Below are 15091 nucleotides of genomic sequence, written 5' to 3'. Positions count from 1 at the left end.
GTCCCCTATTTGCACTGCTTGGAAACTTAACCAGTAGCCTTCTATGTATAATTCATAAAAGTTAACTAAATTTGAAGATTCAGATTTTCGAGATCATTTTATTCAAGAAATTACCAATAAGATAGAATGAAACGTTAGAGGGAAGGGGCAGAGAAGCGAAAAACCAAGGGATGGCAGACTCTGTGTGAGTAAAGCATAAAAGCAGAATGAGTAGCTCAGTGAGGAGGTATGGATAGGTTAGGAGTAAACAAAAGAGAGCGAGTGAGTAGGAGCAATGTGAAATATGAGCGCAGAGTAAGGGTATTGCAGGATATGAGGACTGTGAGGGGGCAGGAGCAGAGTAAGGACAGGAAGAGTGGTCTGAGTACATGTATGCATGTATTATGTGGGCCCCATGCATGCACATTACAGTATGGGACCATTTATGCATGTACTGTCTCGGTCCATTAAGAATATGGCAGCCTGCTGTCACTAATGTTTGTATTGTCTGGGGTTACATGCGTGTGGTAAGTTTCATGAGCTGGGGTTTGTACGGGGGGCAACAGAGGACAGGAAACCTACCACTGTCAATGTACTTTTCATGTATGCTTCGGAGTTTTGCTGGATGATCTTGGGGCTTGGTACTGTAAACTCTCAACCGGGCCAATAAAAGTTGTTCTGCCGACTCTAAAAGGCATAGGGGTATGAGTTGTGTCTTCTGATAGACAAATGAAGGGTGTGTCCAACTGAGGGCCCAAGAGCAGGGAACTGGGTGCTTGTCAAAACAAGGCAAAGATTAGAAATGATGGTCAGAAACACACAGATCCCAGAAAGCATAAAGATATTGACAGTATTTATTCGGGGTATGTAGGAGAGTAGGGTCTGCTTTCTATGGTCACCCCCACTTTTTGCTGTGATTTTCTGGTTTTTCGACTTTAGTAGGGCTGTGTTCCTGCTAATCAGGCCCACAGCCTAGCTGTTCTCTCTAAATTGATACCATGTACTTTAGGTACATACCAGATTGGTTACTGGGTCACCCTTGTGAGTCCCTGTGTAGTGTACCATAGGTACCCAGGGCATAGGTGCACCCAAGGCATACCAGGGGCTGCAGCATGTATTATGCCACCCCTGATTGGGCTTCCAAACAGACACTACAGGTCTGTTCACACACTCTGGGTATGGTGGTGTAAACACCCCATACCTAGGTATAGTATATCTATATCTACCTTATATATAGACACATAGTAACCTATATGTCACTCCTATGGCAGGCCTTAACAATCCTGGAGGCAGAGTGCTTGGTTTTATGTGAGAGGGTGCCCTAGCATGAGCTGAGCCCCTCTGTAGCTCTCAGAACCATCTCCTTATAGCTGTTCTATGATATAGTCATACTATATACTCTTAAGTGCATTATAATCATCGCGGTTAATGCTAACTTTGGTTTGGCTTTATCAAAACATGTTGTGTAAGGTGTCAAACACTTTGTAATACTACCCCACACCCCCCCCGCCAGTCCTGGCGGCGGGGGTAGCATTCCACCCTTCCAAAGGGAGAAGACATGTACCTTAGTTACTGGTTCACCCGGTTAACGTTAAACAGAGCCTCAGCATCACAAAATGGATGCTGCTGCCACAGACACGAGACTGACCTCTTGCTGCCGAACGAAACTCCGGCAAGGAAGGCTTGGACAATAGGTTTCCTGTCCAGGGAGGTGCTGGAAACTCCCCAGACAGGCTTTAGTTTATTTGGGCAGGGAGGGCTGCATTCAGTAAATGCATTTCCAGACACTGCCTGGGGCACACAAGGTGGTCCACGCATAGCCCGGTTCAAACCAGTTGCTGTGGTACTCCAGCCCCACTCAGGCGCAAAACTGGACAAAGGGGAAGGGGGTGTAACCAACCTCTCCCCAGGTCCACCCATAGGAGGGACCTTTCAGGTAGTCCAGCCCCGAAACTTAGTATAAGTATAGGAGCTGTGTCCTTAGTGTGAGAAGTTAGCCTGGCATATGATGTCCACTAGTTCGTACCTTGCACCAGTCTAATCGACCCTTATTGATGCTGGTTGTAAAGTCAACCTTATAGAAAGCTATCCTAGTGGTAGCATGGAGCAGCAGTCTGAGGCTAAGACTTCAGAGAGCGCATTAAGCAAGTTGTTTTTACTAATTATAATCCCTTGAATACCAAATAAAAGTACACCACACAAGGTGTGTATATATATATATATATCTCAAATATATATGTATTTAATCTAAGCACAACCCCTCTGCACTCTTTGTGAGGTCAGAGGTAAAAGTACATTACAAGAATCTTAATTAGCATACGATAAGTTGCACAGTATACGTTTTGCCCTAGGGGCCTCACAAACCATATACTAAAATAGTGGTATAAGAACCACGTCTGGAATAGAAAGTAGGCCAAGGGCCTAGGGAATAGCTGGGGCTACTCTAAACAACCAAAGGTTAGGAAGTAGGAGGCCCACAGGAGACTCGTGCAGTGTCTAAACACAGCCGCGAGAAACCATTGACTTTCTATGGGAAACGAAGAAGTAACAAAGTTACAGATTAAATGCACCAGGGAGTGAACTACGATGGAGCCCTTTTAGACTAGGACACTAGGAGAGTCAATACCCACAGGAGCACCGGAGTACTCTAGTTACCTCACCCAGGGAATCCGGGTGCATGTGTGTCTTTTCGTGTCCGGTTTCGTCGTCTATTCCAATGGAGAGCTGCGAAGAAGTGCTGCAGGCGACCAGAGGAAAAGTGTCCGGGTGGATCCAAGAGTGGATTGAAGATCTGAAGAACCTGAAAGCAGAAGGGACCGAGTCTGGGTCACTAGCCAGTGACCAGGAAGGAACCAGGCGATGTCGGTTGCTTTCAGGTGAGGAAGTGAAGCTTGTCTCTTCAGCCACGAGGACCAGGAGGCTTCGACGACGACCATGAGCTGGGTTCAAGCTGTCCCACGAAGGATCTAGTTGACTGCGGTGTCGGTATCCGGATTGGACCCAACAAGCCTTCGCAAACGCAATCCAAGCAGGAGATGAAGATTGGCTTCGGTGCAGACCAGCAAGGTCTGGGGCGCTTCTTCTTTGTAGGGAAGCTGGAGCAAGCCTGGAGCAACCAGGAAAGCGAGTTAGGTTTAAAAGGAAGTCTATAAACAAAGGAAGAGTGTCCGTCAGTATGGCGTTTTATATAGTGGAGATAGCACGTAAGAATATGAGGCCAGCTGTGGTTGGTCAAAGGACTGGACCAACTTTCAAGAAAAAATACATGATTTTTTCAGGAAACCCTCACTCACCCTAGTGGTGACATGCTTCATCATCCCCCGCTGGATCTCGTGGATGTCCACGAGATCCAGCGGGGGACAGCTAGGTGCCGAGTGGGTGCCGAGCGTTGCGGGCGGTGTGCCATTGTCGCTCCCACCCCCCCCCCCCCCCCTGAATCTATGGGGCGTGGTTCACATTGAGTACAAACTTCTGGGCTCCTCGCAATAGAGGCAAAATCCCCCAGCCTTTTGGTTTGTACTTTTAAACGCACCTCTTTTTACACATAGTGCTACTTTTTAACTTTCACTGCCTACGGCAGGGTAGGCCTTAGCGCGCCTATACCTGCTGAGGTAACACTCGCTTACTAGTCCTGACGAAAGCCCTGTAAATTCACACACTTAAAGGGCAGAAACATGTTGACCTTCCCCTAACAGGGAAACACCAGTATTTCTTTTGGATAGTTTCCCTGCACATAGTCTTTAATTTTATTATGTCAAGTTGACCAGTGAATAAATGATTTTTTGGGACAACCTCTGACATTTTTAACCACACTTTTTTTCACTCTTCACTCTCACAAAACCTGCTCCGCAGTCTCCTGGCGTCGTAGCACACTGGGGAGGTACTCGATCTCCCCAGTGGACCCGATGATGAAGCATGTCACCACTAGGGTGAGTGAGGGTTTCCTGAAAAAATCATGTATTTTTTCTTGAAAGTTGGTCCAGTCCTTTGACCAACCACAGCTGGCCTCATATTCTTACGTGCTATCTCCACTATATAAAACGGCATACTGACGGACACTCTTCCTCTGTTTATGTACTTACTGATTGGGGACTAAGAGTGCCCTTGAACCCTGTCTCTCCTTTTGTTGACGGTTAAAAGGAAGTCTTCCAGGGGCTCACTAGCCAACGGGCAAGGAACCGGGAAGACGCGTCGAGCTGAAATGCAGGAGCGGGCCCCACGGGACACTCGTGGAGTGTGGAGTCCTGAGCGTCGGTGTAAATGTTGTTCGGGTCTAGGGCTTCAAGCACCCCAAAGCACAACTTCCAAATACCTCGGGAAGAAGATGCAGCTTGCAAAATGCAGGATGTCCAGGAGTTCCGGTCACACGTCTCATGTCCACCACGGGTCTCGGCTTTGCTGGGAGCGTCGAGCAGCGTCCGAGATGCCTGGAAGTCCGTGTCCTGTGTCGCAGAGTCTTCGGGTTCCGGCGGGAGCCTCGACAATGCAGACCCGCAAAGTTGCTTCTGGTGCCTATTTGAACAGGGTGGTCACTCCTTGACCACAAGGGAGATGTCTTCCGTCTTCCAATCGATATGGAATGTCGAAGGTCCAGGATATATGTTTCAAAGTTTCGTCCAGGGTAATCTAAAGTCCTAAGTGTAGGAGAGTAGGGTCTGCTTCCTATGGTCACCCCCTCTTTTTGCTGTGAATTTCTGGTTTTTCGACTTTAGTATGGCTGTTGTCCTGCTAATCAGGCCCACAGCCTAGCTATTCTCTCTCTAAATTGATACCATGTACTTTAGGGCTCCATCGTAGTTCACTCCTTTGTGCCCTTAATCTGTAACTTTGTCACTTCTTCGTTTCCCATAGAAAGTCAATGGTAACCCACGGCTGTGTTTAGTCACTGCATGCGTCTCCTGTGGGCCTCCTGCATCCTAACCTTTGGTTGTTTAGAGTAGCCCCAGCGTTTGCCCTAGGCCTGCTTTATAATCCTCACGTGGTTCTTATACCACAATTTTAGTATATGGTTTGTGAGGCCCCTAGGGCAAAACGTATACTGTGCAATTTATCGTACGCTAATTAAGATCCTTTTATTGTACTTTTACCTCTGACCTCATAAAGAGTCCAGAGGGGTTGTGTTTAGAATAAATACATATATATTTGATATATACCTTGTGTGGTGTGCTTTCATTTGGTACTCAAGAGATTATAAATGGTAAAACAACTTGCTTAACTTGCCTCTAAGTCTTAGCCTGAAGGCTGCTCTCCATGCTACCACTAGGATAGCTTTCTATAAGGTTGACTTTCCAACCACCATCAATAAGGGTTGATTTAGACCTGTGCAAGGTGCCCACTAGAACTAGTGGACATCATTTGCAAGGCTAACTTCTCACAGGGTACATACATAAATATATCACATTTCGAATTACAGCGTTGTCTAGTAATGCTTTGAAAAGGGTCTTTTTTCACCCAAGTAGTCTTGCCCCTACTGACCCCTCCCGTCTCACCGACCCCTCCCCCAATCGCTCAGGCCCATCTGTGCGGCCCTTGGCCACAATCCAGACTGCAATTTTGGCCCCTGAGAAAAAGATTGTGAGTATCCATGGTCTAAATGAACACTATCAGCCCGAAAAAATGCATTTGTCTAAAGTTTACATACAACTCTTGTGGACCTACTGATGGGTGCTGAAATGATGATGGTGCCAAAATAGCTTAGAATAAAATAGTAATGGAGGTCAAATTAAATCACCTCTTATATCAGTGTGAAGTAACACAAATTAAAATGAGAGCTCAGAAAGAGGACCATACACTGAATTGACTATCGAGCTGAAGTGCACAACTATGGGTTTTGGTAAATAATCTTTTCCTTAATCGCTTTTATGTTTTCTAAAGACTGTTATTTTATCTCAGTAATCGAATATTTTCTTGCCTTTTGCTTGCTAATGAGTTATTGACCTCAATATTTATTTAGTTTATAAAGCATTTCTACAAGGCTGTCCGTAACAGAGGTGTTGACAACAAGTACATCTATAGCTTTGAGTATGTTGCTAAGGTTTGAAATGTATTTAGGCATAGATTGATCAACCTAAAATGTGATCGCAATAGCTGCGAAACAGCTATTGCGATCGCAATTACGGCTCCCACAATTCATCAAGCAAAACACATGATTTTGCGAATTCGCAAACATAAATTCGCAGAACCAATGTGGGACCCCCTTAGCGAATCTGTAACAGCGATTTTCCACTTATTCTGCGAATTAAATCGCAAATTCAATTCATCAAACATCGCAAATTGCGAGAAAAAAAAACAATCACTAAATGCGAGTCGCAATTTAAGGAGAAGTCAAACCAGGTGGTAACCATGAGGTTCAATTGGGGGAAAAAAAATTCCAACAAGAAAAATGGGCGGGGCAAAACAAACACACTTCAGGAGACACAGTAGGAGCATGAAGACATTCACAATGCCAGGTCTATACATCGTGGCAAGGCGGCTGAGGCTCCAGGCTGCAGCCCGGAACCAACGCAGGATCCAGGAGCGCATCTTCCGGCTGCGGATAACACTCCTGGGCCATACTGAAGAGGAGATCTACTCCAAATACAAGCTGAATGGGACCATGATAACCAAGCTGATCGGAGACATTGACCCCCTGATGCAGCATCCAACAAGGAGGTCCAATGCCGTGCCCACCCATGTCCAGGTCCTGTGCTGCCTGCACCTCCTGGTCTCTGGAAGCTTCCAGTGGATAGTTGCATATTCAGGGGGGATCTCCCAGAGCACACTGTCACACTGCCTATGGGGTTTCCTGGATGCCATGTTGACCCGGATACACCACTACATAACCTTCCCACCCACCCAACAGGACTTAAATCAAACAAAGCTTGACTTATATAACACCGCGCAATTCCCCCATGTAATTGTATGCATTGACTGTACCCACATCCACCCACCCGCTGAGACAGAATACATGTCCCAGAACCGCAAGTCCTACCACTCACTCAACATCCAGATGGTCTGCAATGCAAACACAATCATCACCGACATAGTGGCCCAATACCCGGGGAGCACACATGATTCTTTCATATTCAGGCACAGCAGCATACACACCCGCTTGGCCAGGGTTGACTTTAGCGAAGGACATCTCCTAGGTAAGTACACATACCCACATACAGTACGTCAAGACCATGTAGCTGCGCATAGCAGGCACTGACCCTCTGCTCCTATTCCTTCAGGTGACAGCGCCTACGGCCTCCGTGAGTACCTCCTCACCCCATATCTCAACCCTGCAACACCACAGGAACGGCGTTACAATGCTGCGCACATGCACACAAGAAATGTAATTGAACGGACATTTGGGATGTTAAAGAGTCGATTCCGCATCCTACATAAGACTGGTGAAGCCCTCAAATGCCAGCCTGAGGTCTGCTGCCGCCGCATCTTGGCCGTGTGTGCCATACTCCACAATATTGCTATCAAGCGGAGGATACCTGTGGAGATCTCTGGCAGTGAGTCGGAGGGGAACAACCGCCCACCTGCACATGTGCATCATGCACGCGGGGCTGCCATATGCTGTGCCTGCTTACGGTGCACAGCTAGCATCTGGCGTTTGATCCCAAGCCCTGGATCTTGGGCATGTTGCCCCTTGTCAGCTCGTGTTGCCATGTTGCGCTGCTGCCTTAACTGGCCACTTGACTGTGACCGCACAGTGGCTGTGCGGTGTGTCTGCCTCCTGGGTGGTGGTGTGGCCTGTTCCACTGCCATGCGTGACGCATGGGGTGGTTGCACTCCTCCTGTGGCTGCAGGGGTGGCCCTGTCCGCATGGAGAGGTGGTGGTACTGGTGCAGGTGTGTGTGACGGTCCAGGTCGTCAGGCAGGATGGCTCTCTCCCTCTGTCTCCTCTGGGGTCTCCTCAATTTGGAGTGCTTCGCTGTCTGTGCTCTCTGGTTCTGCAGAACCTGTGATGTAAATGGGTGCATGATTAATGATGTGAATCTTGCACATGGGATGTTGCAACATGCATGCAGGCTTGCATTCCGTGGCTGGCTTTAGGGATAGGTTTTGGCTATCGGGGAACTATTGTCACACTACAGGTCCCACAATGCAATAGGGCGTTTCTGATGTGCATGGACTGCATTGCTGGGGTTATCAAATGGCTAGCTCTGGGGTCATGGGCATTGTTAGGGGACGGGGTCGCAGTTACATGGCTCTTACTTTGGGATTGTTGTGTGGGTCGGGAGGTGTCCAGCTGAGTGACCCCCACGCAGGCTGCTGGGTTGATGGTATCCTCAACAAGGTCCTCGAGTGGAGTGTTGTCCGCAACTGTGGGGTTTCCTCCTCCCGTTGCTCCCCAGCCTCTCTGCTATGCGCTCTATGGCACGGCCCCTGAGGTCATACCACCTCTTCTTCAGGTCATCAATTGAGCGCTGGGTCACTCCTACCGCGTTTACCTTCGCCCTGATGCGCTGCCAAATGCGCCTTTTGCATGCTTCAGGCACCTTCCTGGATTGCTTCCCAAAAAGCCTATTGTGGTCCCTGCTGACTTCCTGGATCAGGAACTCCAGCTCCTGTTCGGAAAATTTTATTTTTATTTTCCTGCCAGTTGCACTGTTTCCTGCTACATCCTGGGACATTCTGGGATTGGATGCATGTCCTGTTGTGGGGCTGCAGGGTGTGTCGGATAGAGCTCAGTGCTGTGCCTCCTCCTCTCTCCAGCTCTGTGTTCAGAATGAGTGAGGGAACTGCCTACTTCCTGGTTGTGATGTCATCATTGTGCTCAAAATGCGACTTCCCGTTTTTGCGATCTCAATTTGCGAGATCGCAAATTGCGATTTCGGTAATTGCTATTTCAGCATAGGTAACAGGAGATTCAGCGATTTTTTTTTTTTGTGTGATTTTGCGAAATTCGCATTCTGTGATTGCAGCCGACTGCGAATCGTATTTTTGGGACGCATTTTTTGATGCATCCTATTCTACGAATTCTAATTTGAGATTCGGTATTTTTCGCAAATTAGAATTCGCAGAATCGGTGCTCGATGCATCTGGGGGTTAGTCATTTAAAGAACATGCCTTTCTCAGCATTTTGTGTGAAAACAGGTGCAGTTGCCCTCGGGTTAGGTTGATTGACAATGTTATTAATGTTTTGTTAGTATCTTACTATTACGTGAAATTATTTTAGTTTTCCTGGATTTTAGAGTAAGCACTCCTTATTGCATTCTGCATGTAACGTAACAAGCATTTGCATTCTTTTCCTTGACAAATCTTCAGAAAAAGCTTTCAGGTCATCCAAACATAGTCCAGTTTTGTTCTGCTGCGTCCATAGGAAAAGAAGAGTCCGACACAGGCCAAGGAGAGTTCCTTCTGCTCACCGAACTTTGCAAAGGTATGATCATCCTGTTATTCCAGGACTTGACAACTAAACTGACAGAATAATTAAATTAAATTAAACGTGAATGCAACTTAATTCTGACCAAATTTGTAAATATAACTCTGCTTTGAAAAATTGAGCATTCTGAATCTATTAATTTGGAGTGTCTTCATATAATATACGCTCTTTGCTGAGCTAGGGTTGTTTGTGATGAATGCTTATGTAGAAAAAGTTAAAGATTTGTCTTTTTGATAACGGATTAACTCATTTTCTCCAGGCTATGCATCAGGTAAAACCGAGCAAATTAATGCCAAAATTAATGAGCACTTTCACCATAGATCATCGTTTTGCTAAGGTGCGTTTTTCTTCACAATGCTAGTTTATTAAATTAGTACACCCATTTTCACTTAAATATTTTATTATTTTAATTCAACTTTACTGTGTCAGGGAAGTGCACATATTGAGACCCAAACCACCCCTGAGTAATATGTAGAAGGGTCTGATTGGCATCTTGAACAATTATTGTTAAACATATATTTAGCACGATTTAGAAAACAGAAAAAAAAATGTCACACATTTTGTATCTTATCTGTACTGTATAATTGCGAACGTTGGTGTGCCTCTTAGGATAGTGACAAATTAGAAGAATTCTCCAATACACCAAACTACAGGGAAAGGGAGTGTAGGACACTGAAAATAACGGCGTAGTCTCAATGAGTTGCACACATAATATTTGGAACGTGACCACGGAATGCAACTGGACTTTGGGATTGGCACACATAAATGAAGTGTAAGCCTATGCATTTGTGTATTGATAGGAAATGCATGTAAAGCGGTCCTTAACCTACGTGGTCAGAAAGGGAGATAAGAATTGGCAATGCCAATAAGTTTGGTTTATAAATGAAAGTGCCTTTTTGTTATTGATGTGTTTAGGCACTCAGTAAGCATCATACATGTACTCTATTACTCATCTTAGCACTCATTCATCCATTTATGCATCCATCTACTGACTCATTCTTGCATTCACCCTCTTACACAACCGCAATGAAAGACACACAAGCTCATCAACATGTATGCGATAAATTAGGAGTTCAAATAGAGAGAAAAAACATGCTGCCATATGTACACTGCAGACATATGCTTGCAATAACGAAACATAACATTAGTAGGCATCTCTTTTGTAGAGGTATTGTAAATAGCCTACTTTTATTATAAAATTCTAGCATGGGTATGCATATAGAAGCAATGTGTTGGCCATCTTAGAATGAGCAAACAAGACCCTACACTATGGACTACAGTATTCCACAACTGTCTCCTGATTTAGAATTAGTTTCCACATCGGATGCTGCACACTGCTGCTCGAGCGGTGAGCATGTAAACAGTTAGCAAAGCTTGTAGAAAGAAGAAGAAGAAAGAAGAAGAAGAAGAAATTGATACTTGTATAGCGCACTACTCACCCGCAAACTAAAAAGAGAAGCAAAGAAATAAAAGGAGGACTATAAAAGGAGAAACCTGAAAACTAACAGGACTGGCTAGCCAGCCATGACACTAAAATGTATTAGTTTCGTATATCATCTTTATTCGGTTTCAGATATTAAAACCACAAAAGCGCAAAAAACAAACCATAAAAACAATCCTTTCAGCAGCATACCAGGACACAAGGACTATAAAAGTTAATCATGGACACAATATATCACCACTCTTAAAATTGTAGGGGATCAGACTTAAAAGCCAAACGTTACAAAGTGCATAGTGCCTAGAAGAGTGTGTTAACACAACCGGATTAATCGCAAATGGACTGGTGTCTAATAGCCAACTTAAAAACATTAAGTACATAAAAAGAGTGCTGCCCATAAGCATTTGTAAAAGAAAAAGTAAAAGCGGGTCGCACTTGCCTAAAATTTGTTTTTTTCAGAACCGGGATTAAAAAGGACTTCCTAGTGGCATCATAAAAACTGCAAAACATCATAAAATGTAACATATCCTGTGTGGGTTTTCTGTCGCAACCACAGACCGGAAGTATTTGACCCTGTCTTTGCCCCCTTGGATAGGCTAAAATGAGATGAAAAAGGTCAAACCTGAACCAAGTCAGTAAGAATCTGATTTGAATGTATAAAGCCTAGTAGATATGGCTCCTCCAGGTGGGTGGTTCTTAACATGATAAAACGACAAACACTGGGCTTCAGAAGCTCCTTTCCTTCCTGGGCCACCATCTGCTGCTCAAAGAAGGTTGCCTTGATGTTGTTTAAATCAGTCTTGTTGACCTGGTCCGGGTTAGTAAAGAGGTCTCCTCTCCATATACTTGTTAGACTTCCTTCAGTTTTAAACCACAGTACACAAGAGGCATGGTCTAGGGCCAAACAGTCCTTTAAAATTACCTTATTTAGCGTGATCCCCTCAACTGCCCAGATTTTTAACCATAAAGCCGGGCGAAATGCTATTAAATCGGAGATATAGATCATGCCAAGCTCCTCGTGTATCGTGAAGGAGGGTGTACCCCTGGGGGACAGACAAGTCGCCTCGTGAACTTATTTTCCACCGTTTGGAGATCTGATTTGATGTACCCACAGATTTCACTGCCATAATTTGCCTTGGAAATATATTTGGCCCTATAGATCTTTAGTAGGGCCCCTACCAGTCTTTTCCCTAGTCTAGAGGCAAAATGAAATATGGCTGCTATATCCCGTGCCAGGTCCTTTTTAGGTCTCGCCTGTCGATGCGCATGCGCATCGAGCAAGCGAGACTATGGGGGCTTATCCACTCTTTATCCACTGCAAGGAATCGTGGCGATTCCTTGCAGTGCCCGTGACTTTTAAGCTCAATGCGCATGCGCATTGAGCTTAAAAGCGCGTGCACGTCCGTCTTGTTTTACCCGCTCCGCCCCCTCCCCTTCCCGCCGTGTCGCATTTCTCCACCCCCCTCCCCTCTCTTCCCGCCGTGTCGCATTTCTCCTCCCCCCTCCCCTCTCTTCCCTCCGTCTTGTATTTTTTTGCAAATTGCAGGCACGCGTTTATTATTCTGTTGTGCTTGGTGTCATGTCGAAGTGCTTTAATGCGAAAAACGTTAACGTTTATATTTCATGGTTGATTTTTAGCTTTATGTAAATAAACACTTGCAAGACCACTTCTTCTCGCTGATTTTGAAAGGCTTCAACTGGTGGGTGTTTTGGCCCGTGGTTTACATCATTTTATGTGACATTAATTAGTTTGAAAGCAATTGCCCGATTTCACCATGGATATATAGACTTCGATTACCACAAGGCCTCAATGTTACTTGCACGCAACTTGAATGTTTCTGTAAGTGTTGCTTAGTGAGTCCTTCTGACATTGCAAGAGTTGCCTTTCCAGCATTGCCTTCTTCTCATTTCCTTCTCGGATTACCAAAGAAGGATGGCCGCAAGCTGCTTCATGCTGGAGGAGGGAGGAGCCCGGGAGGCGTTTTCCGAGCATGCGCCTCAGCACCCACAGCTTCCACTGATCAGCGCTATAGGCCTCGGAAACCCGTGGCTAAAAATCTCAAAGGCTACGCGCCTGGACAGGCCTCAGAATGAGGTTCTATCCTTCTAGAATTTGGAAAGGTTTGTTTGAATGAAATTGGGGTCCGAAGGTTGCTGGTCCTACGTCCCGTGGCCACGCTTCTTGGTGTTTTGACAGGAAGGGAGGGGCCTTCATTCGTGCTTTTGTCGGAGCTTATTAGTAAATGTCTTTTTGTTTCGGGAGGGTGGACCATTCGTGTGCGGTGTGCCTAAATGGTCGAGGTAATTATTAGCACAATTTGCTTTCTTCTGCATAAACCAGTTTTGGATGGCCTGCTTCCGGTGAAGTATATGTCTGGTGGTGCAGTTTTTATTTTACTCTAAATTGCATCACGTTTAGGGTATGTATGTTTCAAACATAGTCCGATATATTGGTGCATTTTTTTCTAGAAAGCTAAACCCCCTTAGACCGTAACAGGATTTGCACTTTTGAAGAATTACCAAGGGTCAGTTGTCGCACAGTATGTATGGCTTACACTCTTTGGAGAAAATTTGGCGGTTTTCCAATCTTAGAGCGCCAAGTATTGCCATCATGTTTGGGGAGCAGACTTGTGGGGTTTAGTACTCTGATTACAATTTAGCGTGATGCTTCACTTAGCTTCCTGTACATTTTTCGTTTTAAATATATATTTTACATATATATGTGTGTGTATGTGTGTGTGTGTGTGTGTGTATATATATATATATATATATATATATATATATATATGTGTTTGTGTGTATTTATGTGTATTTTAAAGAACAGCCCTAGTTTTAAACAACCACATTATTCTCTGTTCAGGGTTCTTTAAATTCTTTACATTTATTATGAGACCTGCAACAGTTTTCGTCCATGCATCAATACTCTAAGAACTACGCTATGATCTCCCAAAGGACACTTTCTAGACTCTTCCCTTTTCTATCCCTCCATTATCCTATTCAGTGCAACTAACAGACTTGCATGTTCACTGCGCAAATTACCACACATTTCCCTATACTTACCCACCACTAATCTTTTGTGGGTTCTGGAGTAGTGTACTACTTACCAAAAGCGCTTCGATACCTCGTCAGGGGTAGTAAGCACTATATAAATACAATTACAATATTAAACAATATCGATACTCAACAGCTGCCTGTGTGTTAAATAACCAAATCCCGCTCTCGATTAATCCAGGTTCATAGCACATTTATTATACTTATGTCTACTCTTTCTTCTGGGGCCCTCTTCCTTCTACATGCTGCACCTCTATGTAATTTTGTTTGCGTTTTAATTTAATGCACAGAATCTTCAACATCTGTTACTTGAGCAAAGCTCATGCTTAGTCTTTGTTGATAGCATTTATTAGGTCTAGTGTTATTGAAAAACTTGCTGCAATCCAGAAACATATGAGTGCTGGTGGAAAGATGGTTGAAGAAGGAAATGTTTTCTGTCTGTGTATATATATTGTTATAATATAGATCATCCTGTAGGAAATGTTCTGGACCAACATCGGTGCATGGACCAATCTATTGATTATAGTGCAGTGCTTCCCAAACTTTTTGCAACTTGAACCCAAAACATTCATGACCCATAGAGCTTTAATGGATGCTAGGTCTGTGTTGTTTTTTTTAAATTTATTTTTTAATGTAACTAAATCTTCTTGTGGTGTTGCACTGTCATTTATAGATGGCATATTTTCTATTGAAATGGCCTTTGCATTTGGACAAACATACTGTTTTGCTGATGAAACAATGCATTGGTAATGTGTGGAAATCGGGTTTGAGTGAATATTTATGATTTGTGTGTCACCAATTAAAATGTCTTGATTTGATCCAAATAAAATCCTTGTTTCCCTCACACTTCAGATATACAAAAAAGTGCTTAATTTTTGTTTTCCTAACAGCTTTTAGAAATGTTTATGGCTTTTTTTTTTTAATTCTTTAGCATTGGCTACAGGAAACAAAAATGCTAAAGATTTACAAAAAAACCCATAAACAATTCTAAAAGCACTAACTCTAATGCTGCGAGACCTATTGCATTTCTAATGCTTGTTCTTGCAAGTGCGTTGGGGCCCCATTTCAATTTAGCATCTATCAAAACCCCCAAATAGGTGAAAACACTCAACGTAGGGATCGGAGATGACCCTACCTTAAAGGTGTATTGTCTGCTACTCTGGGCCCCACTTGCATAATGTAGGACTTAGACTTGCTGACCTTCAAGTCCAATTCCCTCATAAAGTGAACAAAAGAGTTTAATAGGGTTTGAAGGCCCCGTT

The 15091-nt window shown here is 44.4% G+C and overlaps 1 protein-coding gene across 4 annotated transcripts in view; it reads left to right on the top strand.

Annotated features, from left to right (window-relative positions):
* GAK (cyclin G associated kinase) overlaps window positions 1–15091 on the top strand; it is a 1908861-nt gene that overhangs the window by 255234 nt on the left and 1638536 nt on the right. For all 4 annotated transcript variants that reach the window (XM_086961822.1, XM_086961820.1, XM_086961821.1 and 1 more), the window contains exon 4: window positions 9223–9337. In XM_086961822.1, coding sequence (XP_086817948.1) covers window positions 9223–9337 — 115 coding nt within the window. The remainder of the gene's footprint in view (window positions 1–9222; window positions 9338–15091) is intronic.

This window comes from Lissotriton vulgaris, chromosome 3_1, assembly GCF_964263255.1.
Source record: "Lissotriton vulgaris chromosome 3_1, aLisVul1.2, whole genome shotgun sequence".
Lineage (NCBI taxonomy): Eukaryota > Metazoa > Chordata > Amphibia > Caudata > Salamandridae > Lissotriton > Lissotriton vulgaris.
The sequence above is the reverse complement of the archived record's forward strand: the minus strand, read 5'-3'. Positions and strand labels throughout refer to the sequence as shown.